Source organism: Muntiacus reevesi, chromosome 7, assembly GCF_963930625.1.
Source record: "Muntiacus reevesi chromosome 7, mMunRee1.1, whole genome shotgun sequence".
Classification (NCBI taxonomy): Eukaryota; Metazoa; Chordata; class Mammalia; order Artiodactyla; family Cervidae; genus Muntiacus; species Muntiacus reevesi.
The window spans coordinates 10124342-10151459 of NC_089255.1; the positions used below are offsets into that span (position 1 = coordinate 10124342).

The following is a 27118-nucleotide window of genomic DNA, read 5'->3' on the forward strand; positions in this document are numbered from 1 at the left end:
ATGGTAATATTAACCCTATATGCAAAACAGAAAAAGAGACATAGATGTACAGAACAGACTTTTGGACTCTGTGGGAGAAGGCGAGGGTGGGATGTTTCGAGAGAACAGCATATATATTATCTATGGTGAAACAGATCACCGGCCCAGGTGGGATGCATGAGACAGGTGCTCGGGCCTGGTGCACTGGGAGGACCCAGAGGAGTCGGGTGGAGAGGGAGGTGGGAGGGGGGATCGGGATGGGGAACACATGTAACTCCATGGCTGATTCATGTCAATGTATGACAAAACCCACTGAAATGTTGTGAAGTAATTAGCCTCCAACTAATAAAAATAATTGGAAAAAAAAAATTTAATAAATAAATAAACAAAGATTTGATTTATTCTTGCTGATAGAAAGATATAGATTACCAATATCAGGACTTTGTAGGATAATATAGTAAAGCCACATGTTCTAGTTATATGCACTGGAGCAGTTTTAAAATATAAAAAGCCAAAATATTTAGCCTAGCATTTCAAACCACTGCAGTGGTTAATATGCTCATTTCAATTAAAAACAAAAATTAAAGAAAATAAATTCTGTCCTACTCAAACATATTTACAAATTTCTGAACCTGTTTGCTTATTAATACACTTCATCATTAAAATAAAGCGGATAAGTATCATATAACTATCTTACTCCAAACCCCATAGCAAGCCCTACGCTGTTTTCCCCTACACTGTGGGGGTGTTTGTTGGCATTCTCTTCCTCTATATGTCAATCAAGTTAACCCAAATCTTGCCAGGATTACACTTTAACCCTTGCTAGATCACTCACTGACCAAGTTCAAAGGGAAGAGAAACAAGTGTGGAGGAATCTTCTATAATCTACCATCATCATCTGAAAAACATAGAAGAGTCAATAAAAATGATCATTAGAAATGGCTTCTATTTTTTAAACACAGTGACTAATAGAAATGGAGTTTAAATGAACAGTACAGGATTGTGGACAAGTTTACTTCTAGTAGGTGGTTTATACAGTGACAATGATAGTGACGCTCTCTGAGGCAAAGCCTGGACAAAATTAAGCACTTCTTTTTGGCTGAATACTGGGCTTCACGTTGGCATGACCCAGTCACATTTCTGATTTACCGTGTTAGGAAAATTCTTAGGTGAAGTTTACAGAGTTAACTTGGGCTTAATGAGTAGATTGGAAATGAGGTCAAGAGAAACATTCATCATCAGGCATCACAGCAAATAGCTCCTGCCCTTGCCCTTGAGCTGCTCTGGGGCTCAGGCTGGATCCCCAAGGATGAGCAAAGCTGTGTTCAGAGCAGAACTAAAGGCAGGTCAGCCTATTGCACACCAAGAGGTCAGCAGGGTGAGAAACAGTTCCTCAGCTCTGCTTGCTCAACAAAAAGCTTCCCACATCCCCTCCTCTGTAGGAACAAGATATACTGGAAACACTGATACAGCAGTGTTTCTCAAAAGATATTTATTTACAGTCCATCTGGAACAGACAGTACTACCTGGGGCCTTGTTTAAAATACAGCTTCCCAGCCAGACCACCTGGGAAACTTCTCATGGTGACTCTTATGCACCTAGCTTGAAAAACAAGCTCTGTGGGAAGTCAGGTTACCAGCAGAATGTGTGCTGGGTGACCGCAGAGCAACTGAAAGGAGTGGAAATCTTAAGGCTGGTACCAAGAAGCTATATACCCAATGCTAGTGGTTCCCAGACCAGGGCATAGGCCTTCCAGGAAATAATTATAATAATCAAAATTATTATCATTATTCTACTGACTTTGTTTAGTGCTTCCTATGTGGTTTAGTGGCTAAGTTGTGTCCAACTCTCTGTGCCCCCGTGGACTATAGCCCATCAGGCTCCTCTGTCCATGGGATTTCCCAGGCGAGAATACTGGAGTGGGTTGCCATTTCCTCCTCCAGGGGATCTTCCCCATCCAGGGATGGAACGTGGGTCGCCTGCATTGCAGGCAGATTCTTTACCAACTAAGCCACTAGGGAAGTGTCTTATCTGGGTACTTTACAGTTTTAGCTCATTTACTGATCATAATAACTTGTTGAGATGGCAATTAGTATTCTTGCCTGGAGAATTCCATGGACAAAGGAACCTGCCAGCTTATAGTCCATGGGGTCACAAAGAGTCAGACATGACTAAGTGACTTACACTTTCACACACATCTTTGTTTTACAAATGGGTAACTTGCCCAGGTCACACAGCTGGCAATAACGTGTCTCTGGTCAAGAGAGCCCCACTGCCCTGGACAGTGCTGGAGATACATCAGCAAACTGACAAATTTTGCCTTTAGACTTCCCTTTTCGTGGTATCCTGAAGACTCAGCAGCTTTCTGTTATGACTCCATGTAAAGAAACGTTTAGCAGGTTATGGTACAGTTAAGTAACTAATAGTGGCCTTTACATCTTTTACATTTTGGTTATATTTCCAAGTCTATATCCCAGTGATGTTAATTAGGTTTCAGAGCTGCCAGAAGGCTAGCTCTGAAATTTATGAGACATCTTGGTCTCACCAAATAACTCTGGGAAACATTCCATCAGACACACATTCTAAATCATGTCAGCACAATGCCTTCTGCAGATGGTTGCTTTTATTCATAAAATTAATCATTGCTAGCTTTAAGTATAGAAGAGGGTATGTCCAAAATTTCACCCCCAATTACTGAGGCTTATATTTAGGGGAACTTCCATACTTTAAAGTAAAAGGTTTTTTTGTAAACAGACATAAATAAGCACACACTCCTCCATGCCTTTCATAGACTACTAATATGTGATAAGTTAGATTTTCTCCAATAACGTTTGTCAATGGAAGAAAAGAGATGGGGAAGAAAAAGGGGGGAAAAAAAAGATATGGGGCTGAGATGTGATCTGAATGGCATAAAGAACTGAGAACTGAGACAACACAGTTCTTCGTACGGCTTCCCAGGAGGCTCAGTGATAAAGAATCTGCCTGTCAATGCAAGAGAGGCAGACTCAATCCCTGGGTTGGGAAGGTTCTCTGGAGGAGGAAATGGCAACCCACTCCAGTATTCTTGCCTGGGAAACCCCATGGACAGAGGAACCTGGCGACCTGCAGTCCAAGGGGTCGCAAAGAGTCAGACACAACTGAGCCACCAAGTGCCCAAGCACACAGCTCTTCATACAGCTGTGAACAGAAGCTACCGGGAGTTAACAAGGCCTGAGGATGGAACTCAGATGTGGCTGAGTCAAAGGCATCTGGAGCAAAGGCGTTCAGAAGCAGGATATCTGAAGAATAGTTTTTCTGCTGCTGCTCTGGGATTTGTTTTTTGAGGCCAACACCAGAAATACTTCTCCAGGACCTCCTGCCCTTGTTCTCCTCTGCCCAGGCCACCCCACAAGATTGCACAGCTGCACAGAATACCTCATCTGGTAACCAATGTCCTAGACTTACGTCAGATCTCTTTGGAAATTATTCTTTCTCTTCAGTGATTCCTTATTCCTCACAAATTGTGCTTTAGAAAAAAGAAATTACATGATGGCAATGAATTGTATGAATAAGTATTTATCTATTTTAGGAAAATAATAGATAAATGTGTTAAATTAAGGTCTTCTATGTTATTTCTCAAAACAGTTGAGAGCATGTGGCTGCCTGAAGCACTGTCTAAGAAAAATTATGGAGTTTGTCCAAGTCTCTCTGAAATGAGTTCAGTGATCAATGAGCAATGTCTGTCACAGGTGCTGGATAAGAAGTCAGAGAATGTCTGTTTAGTATTTACTATCACTATGAAAACTGTCAAATGTTTTTAGAGGCTGAATTCATGAGACCATAAAGAAAGTTGCAAGATGACAAAGAATTTTTGCTACTTGGAAAAAGAGAACAAACGATTTTGTTGCCTTAGAGCTTCTGGCAGAAGTTAGACCAGGTGTGCCCAAGGACAGTGGGGGGTTGGAGGGGGTTCCTGATGGAGATTTCCTTGGGGTCAGGGCAAGTGAAGTTCAAAAACAAAGCAATGCTTTTGCTTTTTTTAGGCAAGTCATCTTACATTATTTAGAATTTCAAATGATGCCAAAGAATGAGATTTTTAAGCTTTACAAATGGGAGCATGGATTAGAAAGAGTCAGAAATACTAACATAAACTCTTAAACATTGAAGACATTACTTTTTCCAGGGTCACTAAAAATGTTTTGTTAAAAAAATAACATCAAACAGAAGATACAGTTTAAAGGAAAGAATCCTAAGAGTACTTGCTTCTGGCATGTTCTCATGGCATATCATCTGATCTGATAAATATAAAGGTTGTTTCCCCTTTGTAAATATAAGCAATGACCCAAAGAGCAGACCACGAGAAAATCAACAGCTGCCTCATGCTTATTTTAGGTTTTAAATTAACCATTATGCACCAAAGGTAAATATAAATTAATAGCTCAGCTTAGACTGTACAAGCCATTTCATTTGCACAAGAATTTAATTTTTAGTGTGTTATTTGAAAATTACTTCATAGGCAAAGGACCTGATAGAAATTGTGTTAGCTCAAGAATCCAAAGACCCAGGTTCAAGTCCTGGCTTTGACATAACTGTCATTTTGCCAATTTAGCATAACTGTCACCTTGCAATAAGCTTAAACTTCTTGGATTTTGATCTTCACAAATGGGAAATGAGTGAGTTGTTCGATTATCTCAAATATCCCTTTTGGCTTCAACATTCCGAGTCTAAATTGTAACAGAGCAAACTAAAGAAAAGATTATGCAATACATTTAATGAGTTAAAAGTTTTTTGAATAGAGTCAAGTAATCAAAATGTATGAGAAAGGATACAAATGATCAAATTTGCTCTAAAAAGCAAAAAGACAATGCTCATGAATTTGAACATTAGAACTTGGTTATTATTGTAAAGAAGGCAAAAATTTAGGAAGGAAAAAGAAGCATAGTTTGGCAAAATATGACTGGGAACAGAATAAGATGGAAAATCAACTTCTTATGGATAACCAAGGACAGAGTCATATCTCAGATATGAAGAACAAGATGATGGAGGGAGAAATTTGTAGCTTAGAAACAGACAAAATGTTCAACATGATAGCGTCACAGTGTTTCATAACAATGTTTAGAGTATAAAACATTACTTTATAGCTAAATATCTTATTTCTTTGCCACTTGAAAAAAAAAAAAACCACTATTAGAAAAGATGCTTACCTGCAGCATTCACAATTCTATTTGCTCTCATAGATCCATGTGGTGTTTCAACATCCCATGTTCCGTCTGACCTTGGTTTCAAAGAAGTCACTGGGGCAGGATATATTAAAAGGGCACCATATTTCCTAGCCCCAGCCGCCAGGGCCATAGTTAGAGAGTAAGGATCAATGTGACCATCTCCAGGATTATACAGTCCAGCTAAAATCTAAATGGATCATACAAGAGTCAATATTCAAATGAATTTATATATATACTCATTCAGCATCCTGCCAGCAAATATTTAGTAAAGCTTAACTTTAAAAATGCATCATGGCATGAGATTGTTCCATCTTCACTTTATTTTCCCTGTCCAAGTTCAGACCTAGGTAGGAGTCACATTTAGAGCTAAGTAAACAAGCTATTTGAAAGAGGTTTGCAATTATCTCCAACATTCATTCTCCCCTCCCCCAGAAAGCAATGGAAGACAAACATTGTTTTAGACACATAAACACTAAGAACAAGGAGTGTCCAATAGTTGGCAGCCATTAGTTCTAGCAGATAACTAAAACTGTTACTAAATTCTGGTCAATGAAATGCAAAGGAAAGTATCATGGTCTGTGAATCATTTTAAAAAGACCACTGGCATATGCCTCTTGTCCCTTCTTTGTCCCTTCCTCCACCCTGCTGTCTATGATGCAGATATGATGGTTGGTGCTCTAGCTGCCATCTTGGAATAAGAACAAAAGAGCCACACCCTAGGAATGGCAGGGCAGTGATTTAGAAGGCAACTGGGTCCCTGAAGTCTTCATGTAGAAGAGTCACCATTCAAGCCTGGACTACCTAAATAAAAGAGAAATAAACACCTATCCTGCCTAGGCATTATTATTTTGGCTTCTGACATTTGTAGTCAAAGCTAATACTAATTGATCAGTTATTTATATTTAATTATTTAATACTATTAGTAAATTCACATGTTAAATATATAACTGCTATCAGGAAAATGTGTACTTGATTCAGGCATTCAACAACTAGTTCTTAAATTTCTACTTTGTGCTAGGGCTTGAGATACTGAGGGAGAAACAAAGAAGAATCCAACTCAGATGAAACAAGGTGGGAGCACTGAAATATGTAGCTAGTTCTCATCTATTCAACAAAAATCTATTAAGCACCAAGTATGGACAAGAGGCTTTTGTCAATTTTTTTTTCTGCATCTATTGAGATGATCACGTACTTTTTATCCTTTATTCTATTTATGCAATGTTACATTGATTGATTTTTCAGATGTTAAACTAACCCGGCATAAGGGATAAATTCCACTCGGTTATGCTAAAGAATCTTTTTTTATAAGTTGCTGAGTTCAATTGGCTAGTATTTTGTTGAGGATTTTTTACATCAGTATTCATAAGGGATACAGGTCTTTCTTTTCCCGTGATGTCTTTGTCTAGTTTGGGTATACATTCTGGCCTCATAGAATAAGTTTGGGAGGGTTCACTTCTCTTCTATTTTTGGAAGACGTTGTGAAGAATTGTAGTAATTCTTCTTTAAATGTCTGGGCCCAGGGAAGCCCTCTGGGGCCCAGCTTTCCTTTGTGGGAAGTTTTGGATTACTAATCCAGTCTCTGGTTACAGGTTTAGTGCAAGAGACTTTTGATTTCAATGGCATTTGTATTATTGTAAACTTCTAAACATCACTTGTCTTCCCTGGTGGCTCAGATGGTAAAGAAACTGCCTGCAATGCAGGAGACTGGGATTCAACCCCTGGGTTGGGAAGAACCCCTGGAGAAGGGAATGGCAATCCACTCCAGTATTCTTGCCTGGAGAATTCCATGGACAGAGGAGCCCGGTGGGCTATAGTCCGTGGAGTTGCAAAGAGTCGGACAAGATTGAGTGACTAACACACACACACAAACATCACACTGGTGTTTTATAATGGATATGTCCTTATGCAGTGATCCTGTATCTATTTGATTTGGAACCCTGCCCAGATGCAGGGAATACTCTTCCCACATATTTCCACTGCCTAATATTCTTGAGAAAAATCTGTGATGGTAAGGACTTTCAGCAAAGCACCCCAAGATTGACATAAAAACAAGATAGAAGAATATGCTTCCTAGTAGTGGTGGCAGAATGTTAATGCAGATGATGCGATGCAACACCAAACTGCCATTACACGGGAATCACACAAAACTAGAGACAAGGGAGAGCCAGCAGCCTGTAAAGACTCCCAGAGGCAAACAGCCCCAGCTCCCAGATCAAAGCTATGAACTCTCTTGGATCAGAGACACTGCCGGACTTAGCAGGGAGAAACACAAACCTCTGCTCCCTTGAACAGCCCTACCTGATACCCTGAGGCAGTATGTATAAAGGAGTCAGAGAGCCTAGGTGCAAATCTCTGCTCCAGCTTTCTAACTGGACGGTCTTGGGCCCACCATGTGAACCAAGCTGCAATTTCCTGTTTCTTGATAATGTGAGTGTGTGGGTGTGGGTGCGTTCAGTCGCTCAGTCCTGTATGACTCTTTGTGACCCCATGGGCTGTAGCCTGCCAGGTTCCTCTGTCCATGGACGTTTCCAGGCAAGAATACTGGAGTGAGTTGCCATTTCCTACTCCAGGGGATCTTTCTGACACAGGGAATACATCCATGTCTCTTGTGTGTCTCCTGCATTGGCAGGCAGATTATTTACCACTGAGCCATCTGAGAAGCCCAAATGCCTCCTATTTTTATTGTGAAGATTAAATGAGATTATATATGTAAAAGGCTTAGCATAATACCTAGTACATAATTATATGCTGTAGTGTTAGGTAGTGCAGTATTAGTCATTGTTCAAAAGGGATTATCACTCAGCAAAAAGACACTAAATAGCCAAATGGATTTTCTCAGCCAAATTTGGTTAGATCAATACCTGACACAGAGATTGTCAAGCTAGTTTATTTATGAGTTAGGTGATATTTGTGTAGCATATATATTAGGTATATCATGTATTTTTATCTTTGATTTTATTTAAAAAATTAATAATACATTCTTTCTACACATATATTTATCACACCCAGTTATTTTCTCTGCATGTCTCAGCAGAAGGTTTATTATGAAAACCTCTAGATCTGAGGGACACAGTAATAGAGAGGTATTGAAAATGTTTCTTTGGTTGTCATAGGTAGAAAACTGATCAGATTTTTCATTACTTTTACTTTATTTAACATACATAATATTCCACCTTGTCATTTACCCAAATTTCAGTGTTAAACATCTGATTTTGTCGTTCAAAATGTATGCACAAAGTTTTTCTATTTTTAGTTAACTTTCTAAAATAACATTTTCTAATCTTAATTAAAATTAACAAATAGTGAAAATGCCCTTAAGATAAATACCTTATTCATGTTGAGTAAAGGAAACATTTCTTGAATTTTTTCAGGTTCAATAATATACTGCTCTGTTGCATGCCAGCCAGTCCGAGTCATTTGATATTTAAATTCATCTACCCTTACAGGAGTTGTAGCAATTCTGATACTACCTGGCTGATGGAATCCCACCACCTGCAACAATGATGCCAATAAAAACTCGTAAGTAAATCATGATTTGGCACTCAACCATGGTTCTTCTCCAGCACAATGTAAATGCAGATGTGCCAGAAAAGAGATTCAATACTCATGATAGTGATAACTATACACCATGTTTACCTCATACAAAAAGATATGCATTCAAGGAGTATTCACTAAGTGCCTTCTTTGTACCAGGCACCATGCTAAGCCCCTAGAGATGCTGTTGTGAACAAGAGAGAGGAAGACCCTGCCTGGATGGAGCTTACAGTCTGCAGGTAAAGACAGATAGCTAAATGCATAATTACAACGTGAGACAGTGTTCATCTGCAGAGTGGAAGAAAATTATGTGAAAAAAGAAAAAGTTGAAGAGGGAACATGAAGAATTAGAATGTTGCAACAAGGAGAACAAGTATGAACTGAAAGAAACATTCATTTGGCATTTATTGAAGTTCTTTACTTGGCCAAGCAGTCAGCAAGGCCCTGAGTGACAGAGATCAAAAATGAAGTCCTTAGACTTCCCTCGTGGCCCAGTGGTTAAGAATCCGTCTGCTAGTGAAGGAGTTTGATTCCACATGCTATGGAGCAGCGAAGCCCATGAGCTGTAACTACTGAGCCGACATGCCCTAGAGCCTGTGCTCTGCAACTAGAGAAGCCACGGCATTGAGAAGCCTGCACACTGCACCTAGAGAGCAGCCCCTGCTCGTAGCAACTAGAGCCCACATACAGCAATGAAGGACTAGAACAGTCACAAAGATGCAGTCCTTATCCTCAACCTGCTCAGAGTCTGTAGGAAAGACCAATTAAATAAAGTAATTAAAGCAACAACCGCGGTTGAGAGAGATTCGTGTTATAAGAGGGTTGTACACTCATCTTCTTAGAACCAAGAGATGCACTGTCAGTCCTGTCTGATTGCTGGGTGAAGAAAGTCAGGGGTGGCTTCTCAAAGCAGATGACTCCCAGAAAGGTGGAGGGTGATGCTGAAATGGGGACCAGAGGGAACACTGTCTCAGGGACAGAGATCAGCTCATTCTAGAACTGTACAGAATTAAGAATAGCTGAAGCATATAAGCATAGCAAAGAGTGGCAAGAGAAAATGTTGGGAAGGCAGGCAGCGCTTAGCTAATAAAGGCCCCTCTTCCTTGGCTTTTGTCCTGTAGACTGTGGGGAGCCGTGTGATGGTTTTAGGCAAGGGGAATGGCATGAAAATTTTAAGTAGACGTCAGTCTTAGTCAATGGATACTCTTTGCCTGCCACTTTATTTTGAAGTACTAATACAAATGAGATGAGATGAAAATAAAAGTAAGAGGCTTTAAGGGAAGCACTTTTCAAAGTCATGTGACAATCTGGCATGTATGATCATCAGATCATTTGCAAACCAGTGCTGAAAGGCTCTGACTTCTTAGTTTCCAGATATAGTAGCTGACCAAAGATATTTTTAAAATCTGCTTTTTATTCTCTTCTCATTTAAAAAATCAAGAGGAGCAGGTAATTACATGGGTAATATACTTCAAGAAATTCAGTTGATTGAAAAGTAAGTTCTAGAGGTTCTCATCTTAAACTCTCATCAGAATCTTCTACCACATTAGACATTTCACGTGCCATAGATGTCACTACAGACAGTGAAACATGATGATATCAAAATCCTTCAGTAATCTTCTGTATCTCAGAAACTGACCTAAAAGATAATTTCAAGTTAAATGCATTTACCTGTCCAGTTTCTTCTTCCAGTTTCTCATAAAGTTTGATGCTATAGTAATGTATTTTCTTTAAGTTTATTCCAGGATGAAAGTAAGTTGTTAAACCTGCCTTAAAAGTGGGGAGAAAAGGAAATACCAAAAAAAAAAAAAAAAAAAATTAACATTTTCAAAATGTTAATAATTTATCTGTTAAGAATTAAATTACTGTTGATGAGAAACTGAGAAGTACCAGCCAGTCCTTTAGGGGTGAAAATAGATCAGAATCAGTTTGAACACACACTGCTTAAGGCTCACGACAGTTATAAGAACCCATCTGAACCACATAAATAATGCAAGAATCAACCAATAAACATATACGTTCAGTCCATAAAAGTTATTACAGAAAGAGTTGTTTGCAGATTCAGAAATGAGATGACTTAGATGGAGTCACTTAGGTTAGGAATATACACTATTAGGAAGAATGGGGGGGAGGGGGTGACATATGTCAAACTAACAAAGCATGTGTGTTCCCTTAAGAAGAACTATGAACAAGAGGGCAAAAAGTTTTCCTCGTCCCAGTCCCCACCATTCCCTTGAATTGAGCAGCCCTCCTGTTTCCTTTCTTGAAATTTCCAAAACTGAAGAAGTAGAACATTCCCAAGAACTAGAGCCTACTGAGTGGTAAACAGACTTTTGTCATAGCTTAACCAGTTTCATGAATGAGCACACAGACTGTACCCCACAAATATTTCCTGAGTCAATACTGAATGATTAGTCTCAAGAAAAAATCTAAAGACTGCATTCTGAAACCTCTTCTATCAATTCTAGCAGATAGAATAGAGCATCCAGACAAAGAATTCAAAGCCATGATATGGAGACGATTCTCTCAATTAAATGTCTGGGGCCCTATTCGGTAGCTAATTTACCCTGGAAGGCTCATCCAAACACAATCTGTTTAAAATAAAATCCGTTAAGGAGTATATATAAGGTTCTTCTAGGATGGTCATGGGCATTTGGTTCTCTTGAACTCAAAGACACCCCCATTAATATCATATGATATCACTTTGATGCAGAATCTAAAAAAAAGATACAAATGAACTTATGTACAAAACAGACACAGACTCACAGATGGAGAAAACAAACTAATGGCTACCAAAGGGAAAAGGGCTGGGGGAGGGATAAATTGGGAGCTTGAGATTAACAGATACACACTGCTATATATAAAATAGGTAAATAATGAGGAGCCACTGTTTAGCACAGAGAACAATGTTTAATGTGTTGTAATAACCTGTAATAGAAAACAATCTGAAAAATAAAAAATATATATCTGAATCACTTTGTATTATGTTGGTGCAAAAGTACTTGTAGTTTTGCAATGCCGAACTTTGCATTTGATATTGGAATACATTCTTAAATAAGTGTGGTTATGCTATACATCATGTCAATGCACATTTCTCACTTTATGTTTTTTAGCTGACTTACTACTTGCTATGTATTTTATATTTATTTTAGACTAGGGAAATGATTTTGACAAAAGCAAATTCAAGTGATTTTCTTATTTGAGTTCAATATGGGTCGTAAAGCAGCAGAGACAATTCACAACATCAACAACTCATTTGGCCCAGTGTGGTGGCAGTTCAAGAAGTTTTATAAAGGAGACGAGAGCCTTGAAGATGAGGAGCATAGTAGTCGGCCATTGGAAGTTGACAATGACCAATAGAGAGCTATCACTGAAGCTGATCCTCTTACAAATACAGAAAAACTTGCTGAAGAACTCAGCATCAACTGTTCTATGGTCATTCGGCATTTGAAGCAAATTGGAAAGGTGAAAAAACTTGATAAGTGGGCATCTCACGAGTTGACTGACAATCAAAAAAATCATCATTTTGAAGTGTCATCTTCTCTTATTCTACATAAAAATAAGGAACCATTTCTTGATCGAATGGTGACATGCGATGAAAAGTGGATTTTATATGACAATTGTTGATGACCAGCTCAGTGGTTGGACTGACAAGAAGCTCCAAAGCACTTTCCAAAGCCAAACTTGCACCCAAAAAATGTTATGGTCACTGTTTGGTGGTCTGCTGCCCATCTGATCCACTACAGCTTTCTGAATCTTGGTGAAACCATTACATCTGAGAAGTATGCTCAGCAAATTGATGAAATGCATCAAAAACCACAGTGCCTGCAGCCAGCACTGGTCAACAGAAAGGGCCCAATTCTTCTCCGTGACAATGACTGACCATACATTACACAACCAACACTCCAAAAGTTGAACAAATTGGCTACAACATTTTGCTTCATCTGCCATATTCACCTGATCTCTTGCCAACTGACTACACTTATTCAAGCATCTTGACAACTTTTTACAGGAAAAACAGGTCTACAACTGGTGGTAAGCAGAAAATACTTTCCAAGAGTTCGTTGAACCCTGAAGCACAGACTTTGATGCTACAGGAAAAAACAAACTTATTTCTTGTGGGCAAAAATATTTTGATCGTAACGGTTCCTATTTTGCTTAATAAAGATGTGTTTAAGTCTGGTTATAATGATTTACAATTCATGGTCCCAAACCACAAGTTTGTTTGTACCAACCTAATAGTATACCTGAAACTAACTCAACATTATAAATCAACCGTACTTACATTAAAACAAAACAAAACAAAAAAAACCCACCACCATTAAAGTTCATCAATCATCTTTTATGGACCAGAATCTTGGGGTGTCTATCAAGTACTTGTTCTAGTGTTTGGCTAGTTTTCTGAGAAAAATGTTGCCCTAACTTATAAGTTCTCTCATAGTCCAGCCCCATACTGATTCAACTGTGAGTCAGACTCCCTAACTTTTAGCCAAATATCTCATCCTTCTTTACATGATTGGTATCTAGTATGATATGAACATTTTTAGTTCAATAATAGAGAATCTTTGGCTTTCAGGTATCTTCTAGAGAATTCAATTTTGTCTCCCTATATCTTGTGTCAGTTGATAAAACGTACATTCGTGAGCCTGGGCCTAGGATTCTGTCCATCACTCACTCCTCAAGATCCTCTAAGTTTAACCTAGGTTAAGTCAGGCCACCAGAAAGTGACCTATCTACACTACATCAGTCTTCTTCTTCCTTATCCTGGGAAGCTATTTTCATAGAATGAGTTAATGATCTCTCTTCTGCAAGAGTCACATGGATTTTTGTAAAACTTTTACTTAAAACGTTTAGCCAAATATCCTTTGCCTAGGGAACAAACTCTTCTATGAATTTCTGGTGAAGGAAAAGTTAATCTTTCCTACTGAACTAGAATAACTATTTCTATTGAACAATTCACACTAACCTAGTTTCCTTGCTGCTAGGGCAGTGAGAAGTAAAGAATCTGCCTGCAATGCCAGAGACCTGGGTTCAGTCCCTGGGTTGGGAAGATCCCCTGGAGAAGGAAATGGAAGTCCACTCCAGTATTCTTGCCTGGAAAATCCCACGGACAGAGGAACCTGGTGAACTATAGTCTATGGTGTTACAAAGAGTCAGTGTGACTAACACTTTCACTTCACTTTCACATTTTATATTTTCAACAAAGGGATACAAACCCCACTGAAACTCCTTATTTGGGAAAATATTAAATGTATTTAAATTTAAATGTATCTCTCGCATACATGAGAGTTTTTCTAGGTGATATATCATTTTGGTAAGAAAAAAATCTAATCATGATATCAACATTTCCAAACATCCCTTCTCAAAATGCTTTTTTTCCAACGGGACTATTTTGCAAAAATTCATTGTTTTTCACTTTTTGTGAACACCACCTTGACTTTGATGGAATAGACTACATCTATTGTTTTATATGTTTATACTACATAGACTGCCTGACAGCTATTTCCATCACTGCAAAGATCACCAAACTGGGGACATTTGTCTTTTTTCAAAAGAAAAACTTTAAATTTTACAACTCTTTTAGTTATTGTTACAGTATAACCAATTAACCTCTGTGTAGTACAACACTCTCAAAGTCATTCACTCTCCCTTTCATCACAAATAATATTATTTAAAGCCTTGTTTCTATAAAATCAATCACAATATCCTGGAACTCAATATCCTGTTGATATCCTACAACACATGCTCTACAATATGTTATGACTGATTGAAGACAAAAGAGAGAATGAGGATGCTTCCATTGTAGAGTGTCAACCTCTCCCCAGCCAACCCTGTCATCACACACAATACGTCAACCACATCAAAGGCAAGGGCTATTTATAAAGATCAATAAAGATTAATTTCTTTCTTACATTTTACATAAAATAAATAGAAAGGTCTAATATTGTTTTCTTACACCCTAAATGAAAATTTTTGCATCTTTAGTTCTCAGCCCTCCAAAACATCCTCTTTAGCACCATTCCCAGGAGCAGCCTCTCCCAGGGACCCCTTGGACCAAAACCACTTCTTACGCCATCCTCTCCCCTTTCCTTCCATCCTACAAGAATTGTTCTATATTGATATCAATAATAGTGTCAGGAGCTGACAAAGCAGTCTCATTAAAATATAGCAAAACCTCAGGACTTTGGGGATTCGTGACTCCATTTTGAATGTTCACAAGCTGCGCCTTCCTCCGCAAAGGATCTGATTCCCCTTGTTTCAGAAATGTCTATTCTTGAGCACATGTTGTACTTAGTGAAACTGCCTTTATTTTTGTAGTCTGTCCCTTCAGCTGGCCCCTCAAACTTCCACATTTCCATATTTACTCCAAAACTTCTCTATGTTAAAAATGAATGGAGATATATATATGTATACACACATAGATATATATAATTATATATATATATATATATATAATGGAATATTAATCAGCCATAAAAAAGAAAGAAATTTTGTCATTTGCAACAATGTGGATGAAGCTTGAAGGCATTATGCTAAATAAAACAGGCAAAGAACTATAAATCTCAAATACTGAATGATCTCATTTACATACAGAATCTAAAAACAAACAAACAAAACAAGAGAACTCAGAGATACAGAGAATAGATTGATGGTTCCTAGAGGCAGGGGTTGGGGGATGGGTAAAATGGGTGAAGGAGGTCAAAAAGCACAAACTTCCAGTTATAAGTTAATAAGTCCCAGGGATGTACCATACAGCATGGTGACTATAGCTAACAATACAGTAATGCATATTTGAATGCTGCAAAGAGAGTAAATCTTAAATGTTTTTTTTTTCCACAAGAAAAAGTCTTGTAACTATGTGTGGTAATAGATGTTAGACTTATTGTGATCATTTTTCAACATATACAAATATTAAATCACTATGTTGTATACCTAAAACTAACATGTCAGTTATATCTCAAAAAATTCTAACATGTGGGATATCTTCATGACGCTCCTTGGTGGGAGACCCCTTGGTTTGCCAGAATTCCTCTAATCCGCTTCCTAGGGCAATTCCATTTTTGCTGTCTGCATTTGCAGGGGCCCGTATAACCTGGCTTCTGATGCATCAGTCCAACTTCAGTCCATACTCCATGCACCTCATTTTGTGAAACAGAGTCTACAACTTGGTCACAAAGCAGATAATGCCTTTCCAACTCATCCTGGTATCTCTCTGCTTAAGGAGAAATTATTTTGCACAGTTAACTTTTAACAAGAAGCTATCATCTTAAAATTTTTGCCTACTTTTCTTAAAAAGATCTTAGGCTAAGGATATGCTGTTTTATTTTTACCATTATTATGCATGAAATGTTTAAGAAGTGATAGTGCAGGGAATCCAGTAACTAAAATGCAGGTTACATTAAATCAATTGACTATAAATGAACAAATTAGTAATTAAGATGTTAAAATGCACACCCTCCTTTTACAATCCAGAAGTGTGACAAGGGTGTAAGCTCACCCTCTTGGGTATTCCCACTCGTTAAAATTTCCATCTGCCTGCCTGCTCTCACCAGGACAGCCTCATGGCCCCCTCACTCCCTCACTTCTGCCCATCTCTGCTCAAGTGTCACTTTTTCAAAGTAGCCTTCAGGCTCTTCAGCCCCCATGATTCTTAATCCCTCTACCCCGCTCTACTCTTCTAGCACTGATTACTCAGGAGGATCGCTGAAGTGGTTTCCACCTGCCCCACCAGAATGTCACTCTGTGAGGGCAGGGCTTTCTTTTGGGCACTGCTGCATCCTCATCTCCTAAAACAGTTCTGGCCTGACACAATACAGTGAGTGAGTGAAAGTCGTTCAGTCGTGTCTGACTCTTTGTGACCCCATGGACTATACAGTCCATGGAATTCTCCAGGCCAGAATACTGGAGTGGGTAGCCTTTCCCTTCTCCTGGGGATCTTCCCAATCCAGGGACAAAACCGAGGTCTCCCACATTTCAGGCAGATTCTTTTCCAGCTAAGCCACCAGGGAAGCCCAAGAATACTGGAGTGGGTAGCCCATCCCTTCTCCAGGGGATCTTCCCAACCCAGGAACTGAACTGGGGTCTCCTGCATTGCAGGCGGATTCTTTACCAACTGAGCTATCAGGGAAGCCCTGACACAATACAGGCTCTTCATAAATATTTGTTGAAAGAATGACCAAATATCTGCTAAAAAGAAGTTAGAGAAAGGTGGGGGGTAAAGACAAGCTTTCTATTACATGATAAGAGGAAGCCTGCCTAGAAAGCCTAGCTCAGGGTGGGGAGGGGAGCCAACAGTGTCAATGGCTTTCTGGACCGCCTTTCCAGAGAGCAGGAAACAAGATGAGGCAGGACCAGTGACACAAGAGACAGGTGTGTCAGCGTAAGTGTGCCAGAAGACATCCTCGGGTAAAAAAAGACAGAGACACTCAAGGAGGACCAGGCCTGCACCCCAGACTGAGGCGTGAGGGGGCTGGCAAGAGAGGAAAGAAGGAAGAGAAACTGGGCTTGGTGCTGTTTTCCTAGAAGTCTCCGTCCAGTTGGTGGGTGTAGTCTGACTGCATGACCATGGGGACTCTGGAGTGAACTAGGCTTAAGTCTGGGCGGTGCCCTCCCCCAAACTCGGCTGGAGAAAGGATATCCAACCATATGAGGTGAGGTTCTGTGTGTTAAAAAGCCTCTGAAAGCGGGGTTCCCTCTTGTCTCAGTGGAGGAAAGCTAATGACAGAAAGGGATGACAGGCAGGAGCTAACACTACCTGACTTTTTTAAAATCAAAGTATAGTTGATGGTGAGATAGTTGGATGGCATCACCAGCTCAATGTACATGAGTTTGAGCAAGTTCTGGGAGTTGGTGATGGACAGAGAAGCCTGGCATACTGCAGTCCATGGGGTCACAAAGAGTCGGACACAACTGAGCCACTGAACTGAACTGATAGTTGATTTACAATGTTGTGTTAGCTTCTGGTGTATAGCAAAGTGATTAAAATATATGTAAATAGACATGTATATATCCTTTTTCATATTCTTTCCATTTTGGTTTATTATAGGATATTGATTACCATTCCCTGTACTATAGAGTCCGACCTTGTTGTTAATCCCAACTCTTCCTCCAAACAAAAATGGAATATAATGTTGTTAAAAACTTCATCTCCCATCCTGACTTCAGAAATAACTAGTTGGGCAGTATGAGAGTAGGGTCAATCACCTCATTTACTTGAGCAGCTTTCCACCTAAGCCCGATTATTGTACAGAACTGGAACAATTGTGCATACCATTAAATATACAAGATAAACTTGGTTGTGTGTCTTAATTAACACAACATGAGAACTGTGTCATACTTTCTCAGCTGTCATAGTTAAGTCCTCATGAAGCTGTTGTTGCCCAGCATTAAACTAAAATTATAAATTAATAAATATAAAAGGATGACTAAAGCCAGGTGAGGGTACATAGATCTTAGGCCTATATTCAGGATCACTCAGCCACTATCCTTTGATACTAAAGCTAACATTTACTAAACACTTACCATAATAACTTTACACATATTAACTTAATCTTCATCATCACCCTATTTGGTAGGGACCATTAACATTCTCTTGTGGCTCAGCTGGTAAAGAATCTGCCTGCAATACGAGAGACCTGAGTTCAATCCCTGGGTTGGGAAGATCCCCTGGAGAAGGGCAAGGCCACCCACTTCAGTATTATGGCTAGGGAATTCCATAGACTGGATAGTCAGTCCATGGGGTCGCAAAGAGGTGGACACGACTTGCACTTTCACTTATTAATATTTCCATTTCACACATTGGAAAATGGAAGCTTAAGTAACTTGCCCGAAGTCACAGAAGTAGAAATACAGGTTGTGATTCCAGAAGCCACGTGTTCAAGATGATCTTATCAAGATGATCAACATGGGATCACCCCCTGGAATTCCATCAACTAAGCTGCAATTGCACTTTCCAACACTATGAAAAGGGAACTCACTGTAACAGGCTCACAGTGGGAAGCTGTGAGTGGAAAGGAAACCAATCGTGCAAGTGCATGACTTGGTGCCTGCGACAGAGTTGAGGGGTTTTCTTACTGCGTGCCAGGTGGATCCAGCAGTGAGCTCTGATTTCTCCAGAAGGACCACATCCTTCATGCCTGCTTTGGCCAGATGATAAGCCAGACTCACACCAACGCAGCCACCTCCAATGATCACTGTTTCTGCTTGGTCTTTCCATCTTGATTCTGCAGATAAGGGTGGGTTTTCCTCTCTGGAAGACAATTTATTTAATAATAGCTTTACTAGGCTATGATATTTAAAGTTTTCTGTTTGCTTTTTTTCTTTTTCTTTTCCTGACTAGTGTGAGTTTCCTTATTTATCCTTCTCGTACTTAACATCTAGTGTCTGTGAGACTTGCGTTTACTGATCTAACCATTTGGGGAGCCTCAATCTGACTTAATTGGGAGAGGGAGGAGGACGGATCTGAACCCCATTTCCCGTAATTCTGACCCATCATAGATAACTAACAGAGCTAAAGAATTGAGCAGTTGGCTTCTTTTTCGCAAAGAAATATAGAGAATAATCTATTTCAATCTACTTTAAAAACACACTTATCATTTTATTCCATGAAAAACCATAATCATCATGAAGTCCATTATCTGTAAATCTTGGATCACCTCCTCCCTCCAATGTTTTCCAGGTTGAAGAAAGCCAGATGGAGTACAAAGTTCTTCCTCGCTTAAGGTCCTCTCCCCGTGCACCTGCTTCTCTAATTATAATTATTGCTCAGTGGCTGGATATGTTTATATGCACGACTGTCTTCCTAGCTAGCTAGATCATGAGTTTCTCCAGGATGAACTGCAAAGAAACAAGGTATAAAAAGCCAAAGAAGACCATATATACCCCCTGTGTTTGCCTTCCCACGGACCATCTCGGGATAAATACAGAAGACACTAACAGTTGACTGAAGAAGGTGAGGGTAGGAGAGTCCTTGCAGTAGAAACCTTTTGATTCTCTCTTTGGACGGTTGTGCATGTGAAAGAAAACATACAAAATTCAAGAAGAAATCCAAATGCTCATTCCTCGGGGTCAGAAGTGCCCAAGTTCCCATAGCCGGAGACGTCTCAGCCCCTCGCTTGCAACCCCGCAGCTGTTCAGGCGCGGACCTCCGCGTAGACCGGCCCCACTCACCCTCGGCGGCTGCAGACTGAGTGCGGGCGGCCGGGGGAGCCCCTCAGCGGGAAGCCCCGCAGCCCGAGGCCCCGCAGCCGCCGTGTGCCCAGGCGGAGCATGGCGAGGCTGAGGGCGAGGACGCAGGCATCGGCTCCCAAGCCAGCGGACTGAAGGGCCTGCGGGCTGGCGGGCGGGACCCTCCCCCGGGCGAGGGGCGGGCTCCTGGCTGCGCGCGCTCCCGCTACCCCGCGCTGCGCCGCAGAGGCGCGATGGCACAGACCCGGGGGCCCAGAGTCAAGAAGGTGAGTTTCGGGGAGCCCGGTACTCAGCCCTCCTGGCCGGGGGGCTCCACCTCAGTCCCTGGCCAAGCTCTGCGGCCCGGGCGAGGCACCTGGAGGGCTCTGAGCCTCCGTTTACCCACTGGCGAGTCGTCAGGACTACAGTATGCCTAGGTGTCAGGATGAGATAGCAATCTTGGGTACCAGTTATGGAGCCTCGCCTTGGCACCCTGCACCGCACGAGTGCTCTATGCAAATGATCTCCGCTTCACTTTTATTCCCATTTTACAGGTGAGGAAACTGAGGCTCAGACTCAGCAGACTAGTTCAGGCTCATAGATCGGGTCCAGGCGGAGCAGGTATTTGAAATCCAGCCTTTCAGACTTAGGTGGCGCTCACGTTTTCTACCCTTAGCCCACCTGCACCCACAGCTCTTCTATTCAACTGTCCCAGAGCGCGTTCCTCTCACGTTTGAGGAAGAGCAGTTGTCTGAACCCCCCAAGCCTCGTACTGGCCTGAAACCGGTCCCTGATGCGGACACCTCAGAACCGCAGCGGGGTGGAGAGTGGGGGTGTGCTGGGCGGAGGGGTAGGGGCTCCACCTCACGTAGTCCTGCAGTACCGGTCTCCTAGCTCCCCTTTCCTGATGTGCTTGCCAGCTGTCGCCGTTCCCCCATTTTCACACTAGATGTGCGCGTGGTGGGGAGGAGGGGGTGACAAAACATAATTAGGAGGGCATGAACTTGGATGTGGAACATCTCCAAACTTCTCAGAGCAAGCCACCTGTGCCAGGTAATTCAGAAGAGAGGGTGGGCAAGGCAGTGGCAATATAGAAGTGGAAGCGTGCACCACCATTTCATTTATACTAAAAAGATAGGGGCAACCAAGATGCCCCACAGTCCTGGGCTCTGTAAGTAAAGATCATTCACTTAATAAGTTATCAGGCAGCCAATTAAAAAAGTTGAGTGTGGAAACAGGCAAAGTGCTTTGGCAATAAGTTACAAAAGGAGATATGATGTGTCACAGACTGATCCCAACTATATAAAAATATTTATACACGCACTGTACAGAAAGACACAATAATGGTAGTAGTTACATAAGTTGTGGAATATGAGTTTTAAAAACTTAACAAAAAACATATTTTGGAGATGTTTTTCTGATTATAAAATATAGGCATTGAAGAAAATAAGCATGATAAAAAGAACCTTATGTTGATTTCTTTCTCTAAGCTTTCTCTAATACTATGCTTACCTTTCAGTTCATTTCTTTAAAGGTGGTTTTTGTTTTGTTTTGTTTTGTTTTTAATATATGCTTTCCCTGTTCTATTCCCTGCTGGCCTCTGCTCTTTGCAACACCAAGATTTTCATATGAGAGTCCATGCTAATGTGGGCCTGGGAGTTAAATGTTAGTGGGGTAGAGCTAACCTCACCACTCTTTTCAGCTAACAAGTGCACCTTAAGAATTCATTTAACTGCCACAGAGGACAGCTCCAATTGCTTTCTTTAATACAAATGAGCAGTCCTGGTGGCAGTTTCAGGTAGATGGAGAGATATTTTAAGTAGACTGGACCTCTGGCAGCTTCCTGCCACAAAGTGAAGTTGCCCTACTCCTCTGTATATGAATAAAGGGGCCCTGAAGCCAGATCTTAAATCCAAGAGGTCTACATACTGCTATCTGCAAAAAGAGGGCATCCGTGCCTCTCAGAGCTCACTCGGATCCCAGGGAGAGTCACTGCCAAACAGAAAGGGAGGATGGAATGAAAATACGGACATGGTGCAAGTAATTTACAGTGCTCTTTATTTTACACAGTCCTCTGTCATTTTAGAGCTATATTTAGATTGTGAAGGTGTAGCAGTTAACTGAGGTGGTAAGTCTAGCAGTGAAAGAGGGGCTGAAAGATGCTCTGAATGCATATCTTGATCATTTATTTTCCTAATAGCTGTTTAGGAAACTGGCAAAATTTTAAAATGCTGGACAAACATCCAGATAACAGATCAAAAGGTCTTACTTGTTATCATGAAGGCAACAGTCAAATTTCCACCATCATTTTCTTAAAACCCTAGCTAATTTTCTATTGGAGTATTGCTCCTTGTCAGGACCAAACTTGTAACATATGAGATACATGACATTTTCTAAACAGTTCGGTCATCTGCTAACTCTTGGCATAGTTTATTAAGGGCCTACTTCCCCTGTGACTCAGATGGTAAAGAATTTGCCTGCAAGGCGGGAGACCCAGGTTTGATTCCTGGGTCGGGAAGATCCCCTGGAGAAGGGAATGGCAACCCACTCCAGTCTTCTTGCCTGGAGAATTCCATGGACAGAGAAGCCTCGCAGGCTACAGTCCATGGGATCGCAAAGAATTGGACAGGACTGAGCAACTGTCACTTCACTTCACGGTGGGTGCTGTATGAGGTGGAGAGACAAGGTGACAAGACAGGCTTGCCACCTGAGCCTCAAGCATCTTCCAGCCAAACAGGGGCAACAGGTGAGTTACCAGATACTGCCACACAGATGATGGATGCAGGAATGGAAGGTATATGAACTTCAGCAAGAGGCAAAAGGGGATGTAATCATAAATAAGAGTAGGTCAGACAAGGCTTTGTTCTGGCAGCAGTGGAAGATAGTTTAGAGTGCGCTGGAGTGAACTGGAGACCATTACAATAATCCAGGGCAGTAAGAATGGGGGAGGGGACATATGTGAGATGTGTTAAATAGATATGCTTGGTGTAACTCTATGACAGATCGGATGTGGGAGGTGAGAGATTAACTTATAACAGCCAAATTGTGTGTTAATATTTTCCCCTCTAGAATTGTTGAATGTGTAACATTCAGTCCAACTCTTAACCAAGTTAGCTTCACTGAAATGTGTTAGATTTTCAATTTGGAATCTTAGACAAATGGTGATACCTTTCATTCTCTCTTCCACATCCCTCTGCAGCATTTAGTCATACCCTGTACTGTGATGGTCTGTTGATATAATGGCCTTCCCCAAGGCAACCAGCACTTGGAGCTTCTTGAGGGCAGTGACCATTATTCCAATGTTTATTCCTCTTGCCTAGAAGCTGGATCTAGTATGTGGGAAGGTCTCAGTGAAAGTTTAAGTCCTTTTTATGTTTCAAAAGTACAAAACGAAAGGAGCAAATTTCACTCTATGGAGGGAGTAGGGAGAGAGGTGAGAATCATAGAATACATTAACATTTCTTCTACATTCAGCTAAAATTTACCTTTGGATATGAAGTATGGAAAAATAACCAGAGTCAGGCGCTCTCTCTGCCAAAACAGTGTTTCTGGTTGACACAGCTGGGTTGCATTCCACTTCCCTCCACAGGAAGATGGAGAAGGATAGTGACCTGGTGTTTAGCCTCAGGGCCACCACGTCTAATGTACCTTCCTGAGCTGCAGATGTGATGGTTACAAGGGGCAGCTCCCCTGTTCATGCACTGCTCTGTGTCCCGCTATAGGCAGAGCTGAGATGAACTAGCCGATATTTTCACTAAAAGGTCGTATCTTCAAACCAATTCAACCTAGTTAAGATTTATACAATTTTCACACAAAAGTAGGATACAAATTTTATTCAAGTTCCCATAGACTATAAACTAGGAGACACTTGGTGCTATTCAGATCTACTATATTCTTCTTTCTGTATATTCATTCTACTAATTTTTGAGAATTTGATATTGAAATCCCAACTAAAAATCCTAATTTATCTACTTAAAAAATAAACTATACCTAACTTTGTTCTGTATTTTCCAAGCCTCCTGTAAATGTGTTATCATACTTTCAAAATTTAAAAAATAAGAAAGAGAGAAAAAGGTTATATCTTCAACTAATGTAGTCTATACAAGAAGGATAAGGATTCCCATGGGAGTATTTGCAGTTTTTATAAATCAGAAGGAAGGTCTCTCTGGAAAAAAAATGACACTTGACAAATGACCTGAAGGAAATGAGAGGATGAACCATGTATGTATCTGGGGGCATACTTTGTACTCAATGGACGCCATTAGCCTTTGGATAACTGCTCTGGATGCAATCTTTTATTCAGGTTATAGGTGGGCTGACTAGAAAGGTGGCAAAATAGAGACTAGATTAGGAATTTAGAAGGTCTGACCTTTACTGTTTTACCTACTGAGCTCTATGATCTTGAGCAATTCACTCAGCCTCTCTGAACCTCAGTGTCCTCATTTATAAAATTGCAATAAAAACTGTCTGCACTGCCTAGCTCCCAGACTTGTCAAGAGTACCAAATGATAACAAGTCTGGGAATATGCTGAAAAATCTAGGGCAGAACTATGAAATGCTGTGTCTAGTGGGATTATGTCCAATGGTTCACACAAAAAAGAGGTTTATTCTTCTCACCTGAAAAATGCAGTCACAGTTCACGGCCTCTGCAGCTCCTCTAAGCTGTCGTCAAGACACCAGGCTGCAGTTATCAACCTGTGCCCTCAGCCTTAGCACGTGGCTTTCGATGGCATGGCTTTCGATGGCTATGGCACCAGGACTTGAGCTGATATTCCAGACAGGAAGGAGAAAAAGGGATAAGATGGAAGGGTGTGGGTATCTCTATCAGGAAAACAAATCTCTTATAGAAATGTTCAGCAGGCTTTCACTTATATCCATCAGCCACCACTGTGTCACACGGCCAGTCCCCCACAGCAAAGGAGCCTGAGACCCGAGAAATTTTTTTAAGTTGGGGACACTGTCTCGCCAAACAAAATACATTAGCAAACACAAGGAGAAAAAAATGCACATTAGTTAGGCGATAAGCAGTGTCTGCCACAAACATCTTGAAAGACCAAAATATCATGGAATCAGCATTTTCACTGTAATTTGATTCAGATTAAATGGTATTTGAGAAAAAGTAGTCACAGAACTTGGGGCAAGACAAGTACCTGGATTGTCCAATAGAGTCTACTCAAATTTTCTGAAATACCATCAGGCACAGATGATTTTCACAAAACTGGAGCTGTCAGAGCACTGTACCCACCTTTCCTACAATTGGAAACTGCTTTTAGGAAAAATAAGAAGAATGGTCTTAGGTGATTTTTCTTTCTATTCTTCAGGGCCTTTTGGAACGTCTGGATAGTGGGGATGTTGTGGTTGGAGATGGCAGCTTTCTCCTAACTCTGGAGAAGAGGGGCTACGTGAAGGCTGGGCTCTGGACTCCAGAAGCCGTAGTAGAGCATCCAAATGCAGGTTGGTGCCAGCATCACCCTCAGTGGTTACTGGGGTGACAATTGCTTAAATCTGGCTGAGAGAAGATAAATAATAGCGAGTGTTTTCTAAGGACTGTTTCACTTGCAGATTTGCTGAGATGTGGTGATAGTGGCTGTACATGAATCAAACAGATGAAGTGGCTTCTTTCTCTCCCATCCTCCCTGCTCTGTGCGTGTGTGCTCACGCTCGCTCTCTCTCTCACATACACACACACTTGCATCTTTATATAGAGAGTGCTAAAATATATATTCTAATATTTGCTCCATGAATATTTACCTTATGTATATTCAAGAGTTTCTGTAAGACAGTAAAATTGTTATTGCTTCGGAGTTATCCTTCTGTCTAATTTGCATATGCTATTTAAACAGTATGTTTGATAGGGATGATTAATGGTAATTCCAGGTGACTCAGCTGGTAAAGAACCCACCTTATCCATTTTCCCCAACAACCCAATGCATGTAAGCATCAGTTATCACACAGCCAGTAGATGGCAAAGTTGGGTATTCTCCAGAGACCTGGATTTGATCCTGGGTTGGGAAGATCCCCTGGAGAAGAGATAGGGTACCCACTCCAGTATTCTGGCCTGGAGAATTCCATGGACTGTATAGTCCATGGAGTCAGAAAGTTGGTCACAACTGAGCAACTTCCAATTTCACTTTTAAACTTAATAGAACTTAGACAGGAGACAGCCCAGTTCTGTTGGGGGGAGAAGAGGGCAAAGAAATAAACACAGTTTTACTTCATCCTCTTGGCTGAAAAAAAACAAAAAAGATTTGGAGGTAGAAACTGTGATAGGATTGGTTGGTAACATCAAATTGAAACTTTAATTCTATAAAGTTTGCTCTTTTTTGTATTTGCTTCCTAAATTAAAGTGAGAAATACAGCTAAAGAAGAAATGGGTGAAACAGGATACAAGCTGGGATTGAACTTTTGATTTGCTCTTGTTTTGTTCATACATGCACAGTGTATCAGACAAACGTGGGTTTTACTGATCAGGTGAGTGACCCTGGACAAGTCTTCTGACCTCTGAGGATCAGTTTCTTCATCTGTCACACGGGAGCATGACATGGGCTGCTTGTGAGGACTCATGAGTTAACCCACATGAAATGCCCAGCATTTAAGTACCCAACGGCTGTGATTACTGTTCCATCAGACACTCAGAGTTAGATGGTAGGACAAAGTTCTGTCTTTCTGGTGTTAGCATGGAGACTTCTTCTGGCCCAAGAAGAACTCATTCTTAATTTTAGAAGATCTTTTTTGAGCTCCCAGGAAGAAAGTGCTGAAATAGTAGGATAGAGATTCAGGTGGGAGGGAGGGGGATGAAGAGCAAGAAGAAGGCATGTCTGATGGACAAGGAAAGCTCTCTGGCCGCATCTCCGCAGCTGCTCAAGTCGACTCCATCATCTGCATTCTGCCCGCTGTGAGAATTCCCTCATTCTACTTTGAGGGCTTCCCACTACTGACTATACGTAGACCAGCTACATCCTTCTTGACACTGGCAAATGGATAGGCCCTCTTTAGACCAAGAGACCAAGGATCAGTGGGCCAACCCAGCCTTGAGGCCTGCCTGTGACTGCAACAGGCCAAGAGGCAGGCCCACTGGCAAGTCAACATGAGGTTATGCTCAACAGCCCCCGTCTGGTATGCACTCTGCCCTTTCCCGTCCCCCGAATTCTACTGAACTGAATCTGCAATTTCTGTATAAGTACTCAGTTTGGAAGTGTGTATAATTGAAAGAGATGTGAGTGGATGAGCTGCTGCTA

The 27118-nt window shown here is 40.9% G+C and overlaps 2 protein-coding genes across 4 annotated transcripts in view; one reads left to right on the forward strand and one right to left on the reverse strand.

The window, feature by feature from the left end:
• DMGDH (dimethylglycine dehydrogenase) overlaps positions 1 to 20063 on the reverse strand; it is a 73609-nt gene extending 53546 nt beyond the window's left edge. The window contains exons 1-5 of one of the 2 annotated variants that reach the window (XM_065941936.1): positions 19884 to 20063; positions 18789 to 18963; positions 10386 to 10484; positions 8508 to 8672; positions 5163 to 5367 (exon numbers count right to left, since the gene is read on the reverse strand). In XM_065941936.1, coding sequence (XP_065798008.1) covers positions 5163 to 5367; positions 8508 to 8672; positions 10386 to 10484; positions 18789 to 18963; positions 19884 to 19984 — 745 coding nt within the window. In that variant the 5' untranslated portion in view covers positions 19985 to 20063. The remainder of the gene's footprint in view (positions 1 to 5162; positions 5368 to 8507; positions 8673 to 10385; positions 10485 to 18788; positions 18964 to 19883) is intronic. The other variant, XM_065941937.1, reaches the window with a different exon arrangement.
• Positions 20004 to 27118, forward strand: part of LOC136172488 (S-methylmethionine--homocysteine S-methyltransferase BHMT2-like) — a 15899-nt gene continuing 8784 nt past the window's right edge. The window contains exons 1-2 of one of the 2 annotated variants that reach the window (XR_010664031.1): positions 20004 to 20167; positions 25202 to 25334. Coding sequence is in view for 1 of the 2 variants with exons in the window: in XM_065941939.1 (XP_065798011.1) it covers positions 20135 to 20167; positions 25202 to 25334 (166 nt within the window). In the remaining variant the exon portion in view is untranslated. The remainder of the gene's footprint in view (positions 20168 to 25201; positions 25335 to 27118) is intronic. The other variant, XM_065941939.1, reaches the window with a different exon arrangement.